The sequence below is a fragment of the Juglans microcarpa x Juglans regia genome, chromosome 2S, assembly GCF_004785595.1.
Source record: "Juglans microcarpa x Juglans regia isolate MS1-56 chromosome 2S, Jm3101_v1.0, whole genome shotgun sequence".
Classification (NCBI taxonomy): Eukaryota; Viridiplantae; Streptophyta; class Magnoliopsida; order Fagales; family Juglandaceae; genus Juglans; species Juglans microcarpa x Juglans regia.
Genome location: NC_054597.1, coordinates 3,716,838 through 3,732,567, shown reverse-complemented (window position 1 = coordinate 3,732,567; position 15,730 = coordinate 3,716,838). Strand labels below are relative to the sequence as shown.

At 32.7% G+C, this 15,730-nt stretch overlaps 2 protein-coding genes across 2 annotated transcripts; both read left to right on the top strand.

Annotated features, from left to right (window-relative positions):
• Window positions 1–4,331: 4,331 nt before the first annotated feature.
• Window positions 4,332–6,630, top strand: LOC121252185 (DELLA protein GAI-like). The gene has a single exon (XM_041151696.1). It carries the CDS (start codon window positions 4,565–4,567, stop codon window positions 6,362–6,364), a length of 1,800 nt encoding a protein of 599 aa, XP_041007630.1. The 5' UTR covers window positions 4,332–4,564; the 3' UTR covers window positions 6,365–6,630.
• A 5,013-nt stretch (window positions 6,631–11,643) lies between these two features.
• LOC121252334 (protein C2-DOMAIN ABA-RELATED 1-like) lies at window positions 11,644–14,167 on the top strand. Its single transcript, XM_041151941.1, has 3 exons — window positions 11,644–11,913; window positions 13,159–13,254; window positions 13,708–14,167. Exons 1-3 carry the CDS (start codon window positions 11,803–11,805, stop codon window positions 13,996–13,998), a joined length of 498 nt encoding a protein of 165 aa, XP_041007875.1. The 5' UTR covers window positions 11,644–11,802; the 3' UTR covers window positions 13,999–14,167.
• Window positions 14,168–15,730: the final 1,563 nt, after the last annotated feature.

Genomic DNA, 15,730 nt, shown 5'->3' with positions numbered 1-15,730 from the left:
TTTATACTAGACGGCACACAGAATAGGTATATAGAAGCGGCAAAGTAGCACCACTATTTAAATTAACAGCCCTAATATTAATCTTGGGGGCTCCGCTAATGTTTTTCAAGATATCAATTCCATCACCTGGATGGAACATCATTAATTCTCACTGCCAATCACTATGAGCTGCAAGGCTTGAAAATAATTATAAAATTACTATGTATATATAACTCTAACATGACAATTAGTAATAATAATAAAAAAAAATCAATACTTTTGAACTGAATTAAAGCGCGAAAATATTATATTTTTAAAAATAATCATGTTAAAATTATGAAATGAGTAGTAATTAGTTTATCGTTTGAGAATAATTAGCTAGCTAGCTTAATTAATTTAATTACTGACTTGCCTGGTGGAGACAGTACTCCCTCCTGTGAAACCGGCTTCTTTGTCTCATTAACCAACCAGCTCGTGACTAAGGGTCGTTTTCACTATTCTTTTCAAGTCATGAGCTCATCGACCATGTCATCATTAATATTAATACCAACAATGATTAACTTAATAATAATTAATTTTTAAACAACAAGTGGGAATACTTATGGACGATAAGATTAAGATGCACTCGTGTGTGTGTATATATATCTTAGTCAATTAGCAGAAGCTTTTCCTGTTTTTATTTTTCTTTATGCATAATACATACAACAATTCATGCAGGCGTGCAGCGCCAGCACCGAGATTGGGAAGGAAGTGCATTTCGTTTTCAAAATAATCGTGGGTTTTCGCAACAAAGAGTACGAGACAACATGGTATCTTGATCTTAGACCATGGGAATCTTATTGACTTCTATTTTAACCAGGAATTCATTGCAAATGGGAATTAAGGAGAAACGATCGATGTAGAATATCGGTACTAGGATGTCATGATCTCAAATAGGATTAAAAAAATGGGCAGGGCATGTGATACATTAAATAATGGTTAGCATTCATCTCCAAAATATTCTTGTAATTTATGCTCAGCTAGACAAAAAGAAAAAAAAAAAAAAAGGAATTCTTAAAGTCTCAAATATATTTTGTTGTTGGTGTGATCTTTCATGGGACTTGGGGATGTTTGGAAAATAGATAGTGAGATGAGAATTATGTAAATGGTAGTTAAACAGTTTGTGAATAGTAGTGAAATGATTCGAGTTACATTAATATTTTATTGGATTTTAGAAAATGAGATAGATAAAGTTGAATATAAATATTATAAAGTTAAAAAATTATTTTAATGTTATTTTAGTTTTGAAATTTGAGATAGTTGTAATGTTTTTTGTGTTTGGTTTAAAGGATTTAAACAAGTTGTTATAATTTATATTTAAGTAATTTTTGAGAAATAAATTATGAAAGATATTGAAATGAAATAAAATGTATCTCATTTAAGTGTTCAAACATGGCCTTTACTCTTTAGGGAAATGAAATGAGATGGTCCCGTTACATTTTTTGTTTTAACTTAGTGATTAAGAAATTATTTTTTAATGATGTTATGATTTTTTAAAATAAATTATTTAAGGATATAAAAAAAAATGAAAAAAATGTCAAATAGCTTTATCGGGAACCATCCTCGAGCTAGCACGAATCTACTCTTTATATTCGGGTATTGCCTTAGATCGAGATCAAATTATTCATGTTTTACTAGATCTACTTTGGGTTAATAATCTTTGTAATTTTGTTAAGCCGGAATTATATACAAATTCAAGTAAATTAAAGAGAGTATTTGCACTTTATAAATAGAAAGTAAATGTTTATCCTCACGTCTTGTTACCTAAATATATTGTTAAGGAAAATTCTATACATCACATTATAATATCATTATTGAATAATTTTTTATTAGATGATTTTTTATTATTATATAAGATATAACACATTTATTATTATTGAATAATATTTTTTTAAATAAATTTTTAACATTCAATAATAATAAATATGCCATAACTTATATAATAAAGTAGAATTTGGAGAGTAAGATGAAATAAAATAATTTTAAATGAAAGTTGATAGTTAAATAAAATATTGTTAGGATATTATTTTTTAATATTATTATTATTTTTATATTAAAAAAGATTGAGTGAGTTATTTATTATATTTTATGTAAAAAAATTAAAAAATTATAATAATGAGATAAAATATTCTTTTAATCCAAAAATGTGTTAAAAAAAACTAGCTAATTAACCTTTATTTTGTTAAAAAAGAAAAAATAACACAAAACTGGATGAATGCTTCAAAGCCACCAAATTCAATCACGAATCGATTAGGTTCGTTGGGACTTGGGGTAGTGGTTACTGTTTACTGGCTGCAGGGCCCCTGTCACATCTATTAGCTGCCCCCACAAACAGTCTAGCCGCACCCTAAAATGGGCACCGCCTTAAAAGAAAAAAATTAATAAATATTAAAAAAAGAAAAATGATAAATATATATTACTTTTTATAATATATTATATAATTATATTTTAAAATAAAAAAAAATAATTTATAAAAATAATATTATTTTATAAAAATATACTCGTTTTATAATATATATTATGAAATATATTGTGAAATTATGTGGATATGATTGCCTTTCAAGAAAAATATCAATCTTTTCAAAAAAATATAATTGCAGTCTGAGCGCAAGTCACGCAATTATTTTGAAATGAAATTTATATAAAAAAAAAATTAATAATAAATTTTACTTTTTTTTTGTGGCATTACTCATCTTCTAATGATAGGAAAGAGGTAGACAGTGGGGACCATACAAACGAGGGAATCTCAGAAACATGGCAGAATCACATGGCGATGGACTAATACTAGGGACGATTACCACGTGTCAGTGCTTCGTCTCATGTCATTCAATTTTTTTTTTCCTTTTCGGTTAGAAAAAATTAAAGAATTATTCTAACGTCACGTCCAGATAGAGATTAATTAGGGAAGGGGAACAACCGTTTGTTTTTCACGCCGTTAACTTTTCATTTCTTGCAATTTTTTTTTTTTCGTTTTATTAATTATGTAATATTAATATTCTGGGCGTGCGTGAAATTGCTAAAACTGATGTTGACGTCTGATTCCCCCACGCTCCCACTTCGTGGGGTCCCGCGGTAAAATATTTATGTACTTCTCTGTATATATTGAGATATTAGGGTTCGCATACAAGGCGCGTGTTGTATACCATGACGCCATGTGGCATCGTAATGGGCATTAAGCTCTCCTCATTGCCATTGGTTATAGCATGCTACTTGCCGCGAGTGTGCGTTGGACTTTAAACTTTAAAGTTGACCCTTTACACCCCAACCACCTCGATTTCTCTCGCCGACGCTTCCTGCCAGGTGGGTCGTGTACGAGGGAAAATACTCTCCTTCCACCTCAAGAGAGTGTAAAACACGCGAAATTTCTCCTGCTAAAGCAAATTTCTAATACTGGATGGACCCACAACCTCGTTCTCGGTCCACAAGGGCCAAAACCTTCAATGGACTTGAGCGGACGGCCATCTCTCTCTCTCTCTCTCTCTCTCTGTGGGGTCCTCGAAAAACTTGACCCGTCCACTTTCTTCGAGCATTCTTTTTAACATAGAGATGATATTTATAAGTGTTATACAATTTAAAAAAAAAGTGTATAAATATGAGATTTATATAAAAAAATTAATTTTTTAATAATTAATTTTATTTTTTTAAATAATTATACAATATTTATATATTCTTGTATATAATATTATTTAAAAAATTAAATAAAAATAAATCTATAAATTAATATTATTTTATTTGATTTATTAGATTTATTTTATAATAAAATTAATTTTATAATCTGATAAATTATATCAAATCACATCAATTTATAAGATTAATTTTATATAATATCTTCATATTTTCTTTTAACTTATATCTAGTGATATCTTTTAATAAATTTGTTTTGTTGTAGAAATAAATGGAATAAGTAAATTTCATCTATTTCATTTTTAATTGAACATATTTGGTGAAAATTCCACTAGATGTCAATCAAACTGTTATTTAATAAGCATCGCATCATTCTTGCATATTACAAATTTGAAAATTTATATTTAAAAAAATAAAATTATGTAACGTATTCATTCCATTTTCATAACCTCCTAATCAAATGGCTATTTTATTAGATTAGAAAAAAAAATGGCTATTTTATTTAAAAGGTATAAACATATAATTATTTACACAATCTTATTTTAATTAGAAAATATTTTTATAAAATAATATATAAAAATAATTTTAATTTAAAATATAATTATTTAAAAAGAATTGTTCGTATATTATTATTCATTTTATTTTACTATCTAAAGGAAAAATAGCATTATTATATTTATGGCCTCCGTTTTTCCTTATCTCAGACAGTCCACAGCTCCTTCTCCCCCTCCACTTCAGTGTCCTCGCGACGTCCCACCCTTCTCAACCCTATTCTCCTTTTCCCTTATTCATGATAAGAATAAACAAAGAAAAAAACAGAGTAATCTGCCGAAAAGACCCATTTGGTCCCCATTGAGGACTTCTAAAGCGCCTTAGGCTGCTGCTTCTTCTTCTTTCCTCTCCTTGTGAGAATCAGGTAAAGATGAACAAGAGGAACCACCAAGATACCTCCGGTGGAGCTGGCTATGGAGGCATCAGAAAAAGTGATTTTCAATCAATGTCCTGTGGTAAGGCCAAGATATGGGAGGAAGAGCAGGACGCTGGAGGAGGCGGAGGCGGAGGCGTGGATGAACTACTGGCGGTGTTGGGTTACAAGGTCAAGTGTTCCGAGATGACCGACGTGGCCGATAAGCTGGAGCAGCTGGAAATTGTCATGGGCGCTGCCCCAAATCTCTTGCGTGACACCGTCCATTATAATCCCTCCGATCTTTCTGGGTGGCTCCAGAGCATGCTCTCCGAACTCAATAATTCGCCCAATACTTTTCATGACCGAATGCTTCAGAGCCACCATATCGACGACCCTCTTCGCGTTCCTGCTGAATCCTCCTCCGTCAACACGAATTCCCAACAGCAACAGTTTGAGACGACCCAGTCCTCCCGGATTTATAACGACGACTCTGAGTATGATCTGAGAGCTATTCCTGGTTCTGCTGCCTACCCGCAGACCCAAGACAGGGAACGTAACCAAAAGCGAGTGAAAACGTCAGGTGGGTCTAATTCTGCGCCTCCGCTTTTGCCATCTTCGTCGCCCATAGTTGGGGTTGCTGCTGCCGGAACTGTGTCCGAACCGACTCGGTCTATTGTTCTGGTTGATTCGCACGAGACCGGTGTCCAACTCGTCCATACTCTCATGGCTTGCGCCGAAGCAGTCCAACAAGACAACCTGAAGCTTGCAGATGCTCTCGTCAAACACGTCGAGTTGCTCGCTGCATCGCAGGCCGGCGCGATGGGAAAGGTCGCCACTTACTTTGCCGAAGCATTAGCGCGCCGAATTTACAAAATTTACCCACAAGATTGCCTCGATGCTTCGTACTCTGATATCTTGCAGATGCACTTCTACGAGACCTGTCCTTACCTCAAGTTCGCACATTTTACTGCTAACCAAGCGATACTAGAAGCATTTGCCACAGCCAGCAAAGTTCACGTTATTGATTTTGGGTTAAAGCAGGGGATGCAGTGGCCGGCACTAATTCAAGCGCTCGCATTAAGGCCTGGGGGGCCTCCGGTATTTCGGTTAACTGGTATTGGTCCCCCCCAGGCGGACAACACGGATGCTTTGCAGCAAGTTGGGTGGAAACTGGCTCAATTGGCCGAAGCCATTGGTGTGGAATTCCAGTTCCGAGGATTTGTGGCCACTAGTTTGGCGGACATCGACCCTCCAATGGTTGATATCCGCCCCGACGAGGTCGTTGCTGTGAACTCCGTCTTCGAGCTTCACCCCATGTTGGCTCGACCAGGCGCGATCGACAAGGTGTTGTCCTCGATCAAGTCCATGAAGCCCAAGATCTTCACAATAGTCGAGCAAGAAGCGAACCACAACGGACCGGTCTTCGTGGAACGCTTCACGGAGGCCTTGCATTACTACTCGAGCCTGTTCGACTCGTTGGAGGGGTCCGGGTTGGTGCCGCCAACTCAGGACCTGCTGATGTCGGAGGTGTATTTGGGGGAGCAGATATGTAACGTGGTGGCGTCTGATGGGGCGGACCGAGTCGAGCGGCACGAGACGTTGAGTCAGTGGCGGGTACGAATGGGTACGGCTGGGTTCGAGCCGGTCCACCTCGGATCGAACGCATTCAAGCAGGCGAGCATGCTGTTGGCCTTGTTTGCAGGTGGGGATGGGTACAGAGTGGAGGAGAACAATGGGTGTCTCATGCTTGGCTGGCACACCCGGCCTCTCATCGCCACCTCGGCTTGGCAACTCATCGTCTCCGATTCACCATGATAAGTCAACTCAGTTCAGTGATGGGAAACTACTGAGTTAGATGAGTGAGTGAGGTAGTAGAGAAATTAAAACCATTCAAGCAGTTTTAATTCCACTTTGTACCCAACTCTTTTAAGTCTTAACCATTTTGTTTTTTGTTATTTTTATAGTCAATGTAATTTCTTAGATTTTTTTTTTTTTTATTATTTGTTTTGTGTTTTGTTTGGATCAAGAGAATGTGTATCTAATCTATAATTAACTTCTAATAATAAATAGCCAGCATGATTCTCAGCAAGGGTGGGTTATTGTTATGACCTGTAATTTGTTTTTGGTTGGTTTGTTTTATGGTTCATGAAATCCTTTTGAAGGGAAAAATTTACACACTTGATTGTGTTCAGTTGGTGTAAAAAATCTTGGACAGGAGCCAAACCCAAACTACAGCTTCATTCAGCAGCCTCTCTTCTCTCCTTTTGAGAACATATTTCAAAACCATGAACCATGAATCTAATTTACAAAATCTACATATTAAAGAGTGAAACTTCATCGCGAGACGCGTCTCTTTCTGGCCCATTCTAGTTTCTCATGTACGTACCACCCCTTTCTGGTTGATACTTCGTTATTACGTGTCATTCATTGGAGATATCTGATCTATTTTAATTAAAGTAATTAATTGCAGATGAGAGTGATCTCCACCGCTTTGAGAAGAAAATGGGGGGCTTTAATTGGAAGGACAATGTTAGAGCATTAGCCAAATGCAAAGTCATATTTTGAAGAATATTTATTAAATTTCTGCTACATTGAATTAGTTATTGGAAGGTGAACTACAGCAACTTCATCCCTAAAGTCATATATAAAGAGAACTGTAGCATCTTCATTCTAATATTTTATTATTTTCTTGTGTTTCTCTTTTCCTTCCCTCTAGTGTAACTTCATCCCTAGAATTACAATGTAGTTTTCTATTATTAATTATATATTTATAAAATAATATTATTCATCTTTCTTTTATTTTTTTAAATATAAAAATAATTAAGAAATTATTTTTTTCATCTATCTATAATCATGCAAAATTTATAATAATATGAGAAAAAATGAATAAACTTTTTATTAATTATTTATAAAGTACAAAATAATGCAATAATCTTATCTTATAACAAATTATAATATAAGTAATGTACATCCATATAATTTAATTACACAAATATTAATAATAAAAAAAATAATATTTTATTATTATAGAGAGTGTGATGACTAATTCAATGTAGACTTCAAGTTTTGAATGATTGGCTAAAAGTAAAAAAGTTACATATTAGTCAAATTTTGAATATTAGGATGACTAATCCAATGCTAATGCTCTTAGAAAGCATACCAAATGCGCATTTCAAATATGTACGTTAGTGTAAATGATTTTTTATTTTTATTTCAAGGCCTCCTTTGAATTCAAAATCCTCCTTAACTCATCTCATCATTATAAATTTTTTAAATTTTCATACAAAATATAACAAACAATTCAAAATTTTCAAATCTCAATTTTTTTTTTAAATTTTCACACAGAATATCATAAATAATTCAATTTTTATTTTACTATTTACAAATCATTCTAACTCATCTCTAAATCTAAACCGCTCCTGTATTTTTTAAACATTCTTAATCATTAAAAAAAATAAAATAAAAATATAAATTTATTAATAGCTACTTTCTTAACTATTAAAAAAATAAAAAAAATAAAAATATATAAGTAGATACATTTAACAGACATATTTAAAAGTAATAGTATATTTTTCCTTTTTGGAAATGCAATCGCCATCGTAACCAGCTGTTTCTTAAAGAAAGGACTACTTTATGGCTAACACGTATGAAAGCTAAGATTTGAAACAAAGCTAGTCCCACTTTACTCCTAGATTTTCTTTTTCTGAAAACATCCTATGAAACCTCCCTCTCATTATCATTATCTTGATTAAGATAATAAAGAGGCTCCAAAGCTGCAACATTCAAGTGTTCATTCAATCTGTGTCGCCAATCAAAAGAAACCTATTTTCCAGACCCGAAAGCTTAACTGGGATTTCATTTTCATGGTATTTTATTTTCATGGTGAAGAATTTTAAGATATAGAATATAAGAGAGATAAACGAGTGATGTGAAATTCCTAAAATTTATCTTAATCACCAAAAACTCTGAAAAATTGCAATTAGCTTAGCTACATGTATTTTCTTTGCTTTGTTTTGCTGCTCGCGAACTTGTTGAAAGAGATCATGCCCGAGGAAGCGGGGCTAGGTCCACTTTGGCATTAATAGAAAAGTCAATTTCATTCCATACATACATACATACATAATGATAGTCTTACATTTTCTTTGCTATAATTTTACTATTTAACTATTTTTTTTTTCTTTTTGCTCTTTAAATCCATATTGAAAATCTCATAAAATAACATTTTTGTATAATTTAGAAGAAAATAAATTCAATCAACTAACATAATCATATAATTTAATTAAAAATAAATTCAATTTTATAATAATTGACATTCTTTTACTTTTTGAGTCAAAATTTAATAAAGCTGAATTTATTTTGAATTAAATTATTTGATTATGTTGGTTAATTGAATTTGTTTTATTCTTAATTATGTAAGAATATCATATTCTGGGATTATTAATCTAGACACTACAAGAAAACTGATTATTTGCAATTAGTTATTTCTAACGAAATGACTATTTCCAATTAAAATGTGTATATTTTTGTCGCAAATAACCCTTGTCATCGAATAACAAAAAGAAAAAAAAAATTTGGATAGTAAAGTAGTAGTAAAGGGTAACGATATCATTACTCTATATGTAATCTCTACTAACATATATGGACAATCGTAGGGTTATAAATTAACCAATTTGTTTGATAGCTCACTCAATACTCACCCGATTAAACTGAAATTAAGCTCGACTCGTGAAAAAAAAAACTCGCCCATGAAAACATATATTCGCTCGAGTAGTAAATGATACATACCCAACAAAACTTAACTTGACTCGACTAAGGCTCATTAAGGCCCACTCGTTTATGTCTAAGTCGACTCGTTAACTCGACTCGATTAAAAGTTCTTTATATATTGATAAATATATAACACATGTATATATGCATATATATGTTAGCTAATAATATAAGCGTAACAATTTTATAATTAAATATATAATATGTAACCTAATTATTTATGTTTATATATTAAATATACTTTATAGCTATATTTTATAGTTTGTACAATAATTAGTTGATAAGATTTAATAATTTCATATACTAGTATGTGAGAACCATATATAAAATAGATATATGCTATCATATTATGTGTATGTATTAATAATTTATGTAGGCATATAATATATTGTTATTATGGATAAATATCAACTAGTTAAATATTAAATATTTATAAATTTTTAAAATCTTATAATTTAATAGAGGTTCTACTTGTTATTCGTATAAATTCAATATTAGATTTTTTTTTTATTTATCTAATTTATTAATTATTAACTCTTATTAAAAAATAAAAATAAACAATTCAAGTCGAGTTTGAGCTCGGCTCGACTTGAGTTCATTTTTAGAACGAGCTCAAGTTGGAAGTTTAGTTTATCGAATTGAACTCAAACAAATAATAAATAAAAATATTGAACTAGAATATTTTGAATCGAGTCAAACTCAGCAAGTCAAAGACCAGCTCAATTCGACTTGATTACAACCCTAAACGACTGTGACATATTCCATAAGAAGAATATTCCATATATATACTTAAAGAGCTTGGTGGATTTATTGATGGACAAACACCCACATAATTCAATCGTCCTTTTTCACTTGCACATCGTAGAGATCGATTCAATCTCCGGTCAAACATCGATGAACCATGAACCACGAGTATTAAATTTATTTGTACTCGTTTAATAGTAAAATTTAGGGTTGAATCATCCGTTATAATAAGAAAAAATCTATTTATTATTCTAACTTTCATTATTTCATAGTGTTGTATTAAATAATAAGTTGACAAGTAAAATATAATAAATAATTTTTAATCACCTAATGTTATATTATAAAATAATAAAAAGATGATAAAAATTAAAATAATAAGTAATATTACTCTTAAAATAAAGAGCACCGCTGCGTACAGGTACTTTCGTGCACGACGCTAACAGGGCATCATCCTCGAGTTACTTCTTTCTTCAACTGTACATCACGTAATTTTAATACTAATTTTTCAATGGGCCCCACCTTCTACACTCATTAAAGAAAATACCTCTGCTAGCATTAAGTTGTGATGTACATCACGCGTCCTCTCTAACCTACCATTTTAAAACTTTTTGATGGTCAAGTTGGCCATAACCACACTGCACCACCTTTATTTTGTTCTTCCCCCTATTTTTCTCTAACTAGAGTGACTATCCATTCCATAAATGTATACAAACCTTCTTCAATATTCTTTGGGTTTTGCTTCAAAAGCAATGTTGGTACAGAAGCAAACTCTCAATGTGGTGGAAGATGATCCTGCATAAGATAGTCCCAACAGCCACCATGAACAACCGGAGGACGTTGAGGGTGTGAGTTTTACTTTAACTTCACCCAAATCATCTTCCGAAATCTGGAAGATTTCGACAACAAAAAATCTCATTTATACACATTTTATTTTCAAATTTTACTATTCCTTTAGATCTCTCAATTAAGGGTTCGTTTGTTTTTAGAGATGAGATTAAAATTAAAAAGTTGAATAAAATATTGTTAGAATATATTTTTTAATATTATTTTTATTTTAGAATTTGAAAAAGTTGAATTATTTATTTTATTTTGTGTGGAAATTTAAGAAAGTTGTAATGATGAAGTGAGATGAGATGAGATGAGATGAGATGTTTTCTAAAAATAAACAAGGCCTGAAACGCACTGTATCAATTTAACACATTTTATATAAGCGCATCCCTCATATAAAATACCGTATCAATTTTCAGCTGGCCACGCCAGATCTTCTTCGTACACGAGGGTGTGCGCAGACTCGCCGGCATCCAGCCTTTTTCTAGAAGGATAAAATGCCAATGGCCTTCGAAAAACGGTGCCTCCGTGTTGGAATCGAATCCAATCGAATCAAATCAGTCTCGAAACCGACCCACCATCCACGAACTTCCCCTCGGGACCCATTCTTCGCGGGTCAAACTGTCAAAGCGCGGACATCAATGGGTAAGGTTTGAATAAACAAGGCAATCCAAGAGACAAAGTCATTGAAGCGCGTACTGAAGACTTTTTTTTTTTCCTGTATATGTGTCATATATATATATATACACGAGAGGGTTTGGGGCCTGGGCTTTCATGATTATCAAACCTCTGTCAAATACTTCACCAGACTGAAGAGAAAAAGCGTATCCATAGCTATAAGCTAAACGAATCTTTCCCATCCTTGTTTACCTGCTAAGTTGTGCAAATTTTCTGGTTTTTTCTCTCTCTTTGAAATGGAGAACAAGACGGGACTGCTGAGAGTTCATATTCAGAGAGGGGTGAACCTTGCAGTCAGGGATGTGAGAAGCAGTGACCCTTATGTTGTTATCAAAATGGGAAGACAGGTAAAGCTGTTTCGGTGTCCTTTTCTTGCTTATACATACGCATTTATTGGTTTTGGGTTCGTGTGTTTGTGATCGTATGTTCTAGAATTTGAATTCGTTGCTTATTTGGTACTTGATTTGTCTGGAGATTCTTGTTTTACTTTGCAGTCGCCCTTTTAAGATTGGAAAAGGGTTATGAAATTTATACGTTATTCGCTTGGTATTTGGTGTTGAAACTCTTAAGCATTTTAGCAGTAGGATCACAGATTTTCCTTTCTTTTCTTTTCGAGATGAAAAGCAAACCGCCCTGCACGTCCTGTTGACTGTGCTCTTGGGTTTTTCAGATTGTTAATTTTGTTCTCGATCTTGTAAATGCCTTTCTACTTTTTGTTGTTCCATTTGATCTGATTCATCGTTGGCAGAAATTCTCCATCATCCCTCCCCTAATTCTCTTCTAATATGACACAGGATTTTGTCTTTATCTTGCTCACTTGCTTTGGTTTCTAAGATCAGTAATTTGATTCCTAAACGATATACTTCGTTTCCTAATATTTCAAAATGCTGCAATTTTTGTTATTTGAACCATTTTCGTCCATGGCTAGCAAAGCTCCCTATAAAAATCAGCCAAAACATTGGCAATTTGTTCCCTTTTGAAGATCTATATGCAGGCTTTGTTTCGTTGTCTCTCCCAAGTAGTGCCTAGGCTGCTAGCGAACAAGACTCTTTCCTTACATGGTCAAATCTAGAACACAATAGCTTATAAAAAGAATCTGGAACCCAAATAATTAAAAGCTTGATTAACAAATTATTTACTTGGTTATCCCCTCATCAATAATCAATAATTAAACACCTTACACAAAATTTTCGTTTGTATTTTTAGACTACAATGCTATTGATGATGCCTGAAAACAGCTTAGAGACCCTTATCTAGTGAATGGCTGGACTAGTGAATTGTGCCTCCTGGAAGAAGAAAACTGGTCACCAGAATTCACAAAGAAAAATAAAATAGAGAGAGCAAGGAGGAAAATCCCATAGTATATGTGAATCGTCCCTTTTATTGAATTTCTCCTGAATTATGAATTTATGGCCCTTGGATTCTTTCCATGTGGGTGGCTTGTAGCTGTCTAATCAATGGTAATAGTTATATTCTAGAAAATGGGCTTGGGCATTCGTTCTTCATGTGGTGGGTTTCAAGAGCGGGCCTATTGACCAATTGTATTCCCATCCCTAGTTATTTCAACTGATTATCATAGCTTTATGATGCAGAAAGTGAAGACTCGAGTGGTGAAGAAGAATACCAATCCAGAGTGGAATGAAGATTTAACTCTTTCTGTTGCAGATCCGAGTCTACCAATCAAACTTGTGAGTGTTATAGTTGTTGTGACATTGGAGGCTCAGCTCCATTGCATGTAGCATTGAAGGAAATGAAGTTACACTTTTCACTACAGAAAACATATCTACAATTGCTTCGTTATGTAATGATATTCAAATCTTGTCAGCACGTAAGCACCCGTACTTTGGATCCAGGAAGAAATGCTAGAAGGGATGTTCCCTAGTTATCCTCAGGGATCAAAAAGTCTATAGTGCACAACATCCTAATTTGAGTATAACATTTCAACCGAAAAAGTCACCAGCCTGGCAATTAGTATCCTTAAATTTTAATGTCCCTGCATGAAGAGATTTTGATAATTAAGAACATTTGGACATGGCACAATTGGTATTATTAGCTGATACCTACTTTGTTACTACAAATGATCAGTGACTACCTCGAACATCCGTTTGATATTTAGACTTGTGAATTCCTTGTGGTTGCAGTTTGTGTATGACAAAGACACATTTTCTCTGGATGATAAAATGGGGGATGCTGAGTTTGAGATTGGCCCATTTTTTGAAGCCTTGAAGTTCCCCTTGAAAGGCCTCCCAAGTGGAACCATGATTTATAGAGTAGAACCAAACAGGCAAAATTGTCTTGCAGAAGAGAGCCATATTGTCTGGACCCGCGGCAAACTTGTTCAAAATATGATTCTTAGACTGCAAAACGTGGAGTGCGGGGAGGTGGAACTCCAGCTGCAGTGGATAGACGTTTCTGGTTCCCAGGGTTTGTAGTACAAATCTGCTCTATGTTAATCCATCTTAGCCTGCATAAGTTTTTGTGCTAGATTTAGGACACAATTATTGCTATAAGTTGTTCTTTTTCTCTATGATTGATAACATTAATATTGTTCTATATTTACGGTTGATATCGATGTCTCAAGAATATATAAGAGTTGATACTCATCCGTTACCAACATTTATCTAGCAATGGTTGTAGAAGAAGAAGACGGAGAAGAAGAATGATTTTGTATAGATCTCATGATAGAATGAGAAGTGACGCGTATGAAATATGTAAAAAGTAAGCCCATCCCAATTTTAGAGCTTGAAAACTTGGCACAAGTCTCGTAATAAAATAAAAGAATGTGCAGAAAGATTTTTGAAATGAGTTTATTCTGTTTGTATGACAGAAAATCAGCAAATGATCACTCTATATTCCAATCCTCCCATGTATGCATTGTCTGATCTTTTACATGCATGGATCCGAACTAATTTATCGATACTATTGTCCTTTATTTTTCTATTTTTCTTTTACATTCAGTTACTCTAATGGGTATTTCATTTTTTAAACCTAATCCCTTCTTTTTTGTATACATAATCCTATATATATATATATATTGTTTTTTTTTCTTTTAATTGAAGTGTCACATAAGTAACTCTCAGGAGCTGCATGGAATTAATTAACAAGAAATTATATGGATAAGTAGTAAATAGATAATTTTCATATAAATCTTTGTAAGAAAGTGAATTTCATATAAAAAAAATTATTTTTTATTAGTAAAATTTATTTTTTTATAAGTAATTTATATAAAATTTATACCTTAATTAATTATTTCGTGACATTAGCCCAAGCATGCAGGCAGCCGCCCCGTTATCTACTCGTCCGCCAGCAACTGGCAACTCACCAAAAGAACAAGAGAAATGATAGATCACCGAGGATTTCCATTTTGTACCGAATTCTTTTTATTTTTATTTCACAGTTAAAAAAGTATTTTTTTATTAATTTATAATTTTTTAATTTTTAAAAATGTTTAAATAAATTTAAAAACCTTTTAAGAAATAAAAAAAAAGTTTGCGCTATTCGATAGAAAAAAAAGATAAAAGAAGTTTATGTGGCCTAACACCACTCGAAGAATAATGAAAGTCCACCGACGTCTCTGTACAATCTCTTCACAACTTAACTAATAAATAATAATAATAAATGAAAAGAAGGACAAAACAGTGTTACAAAAAGATAAATGATGTTTATAATTGTAGAGTACGTAAATATTGCATCATTTTTTCATGAAATGTGAATAAATACATTATTTACATGAAAAAAAATTAATTTTTTAATAGTAAACTCAACTCTTTAAAATAATTGTGTAACGCTTATACATTCCATGATTGTATATAACATTATTCTATATGTTACTTTTGCATGCCCGACTAATTGGTTAGTAATTAAATAGAGTGAGGAATTGATCATTTACAAAAATTAAGGATCTGTTTGGCAACATAACTGTTATCAAATATTTTCATATATTTCATTCTCAAACATTACTCAAATATAAAAGTACACTTTCAATTTCTTCAAATTTTTAATCTAATCATTAGAATTTTTCTAAACTCACAAACAAACCAGAAAACACAAAAATAATATTACTTTTACAAATTTTAAAATAAAAATAATATTCAAATAATTTGTTTTAATTTTATAATTATTTTATGCAACTTTTCATTTCTTCTTTTTCAAAATTCGAATACC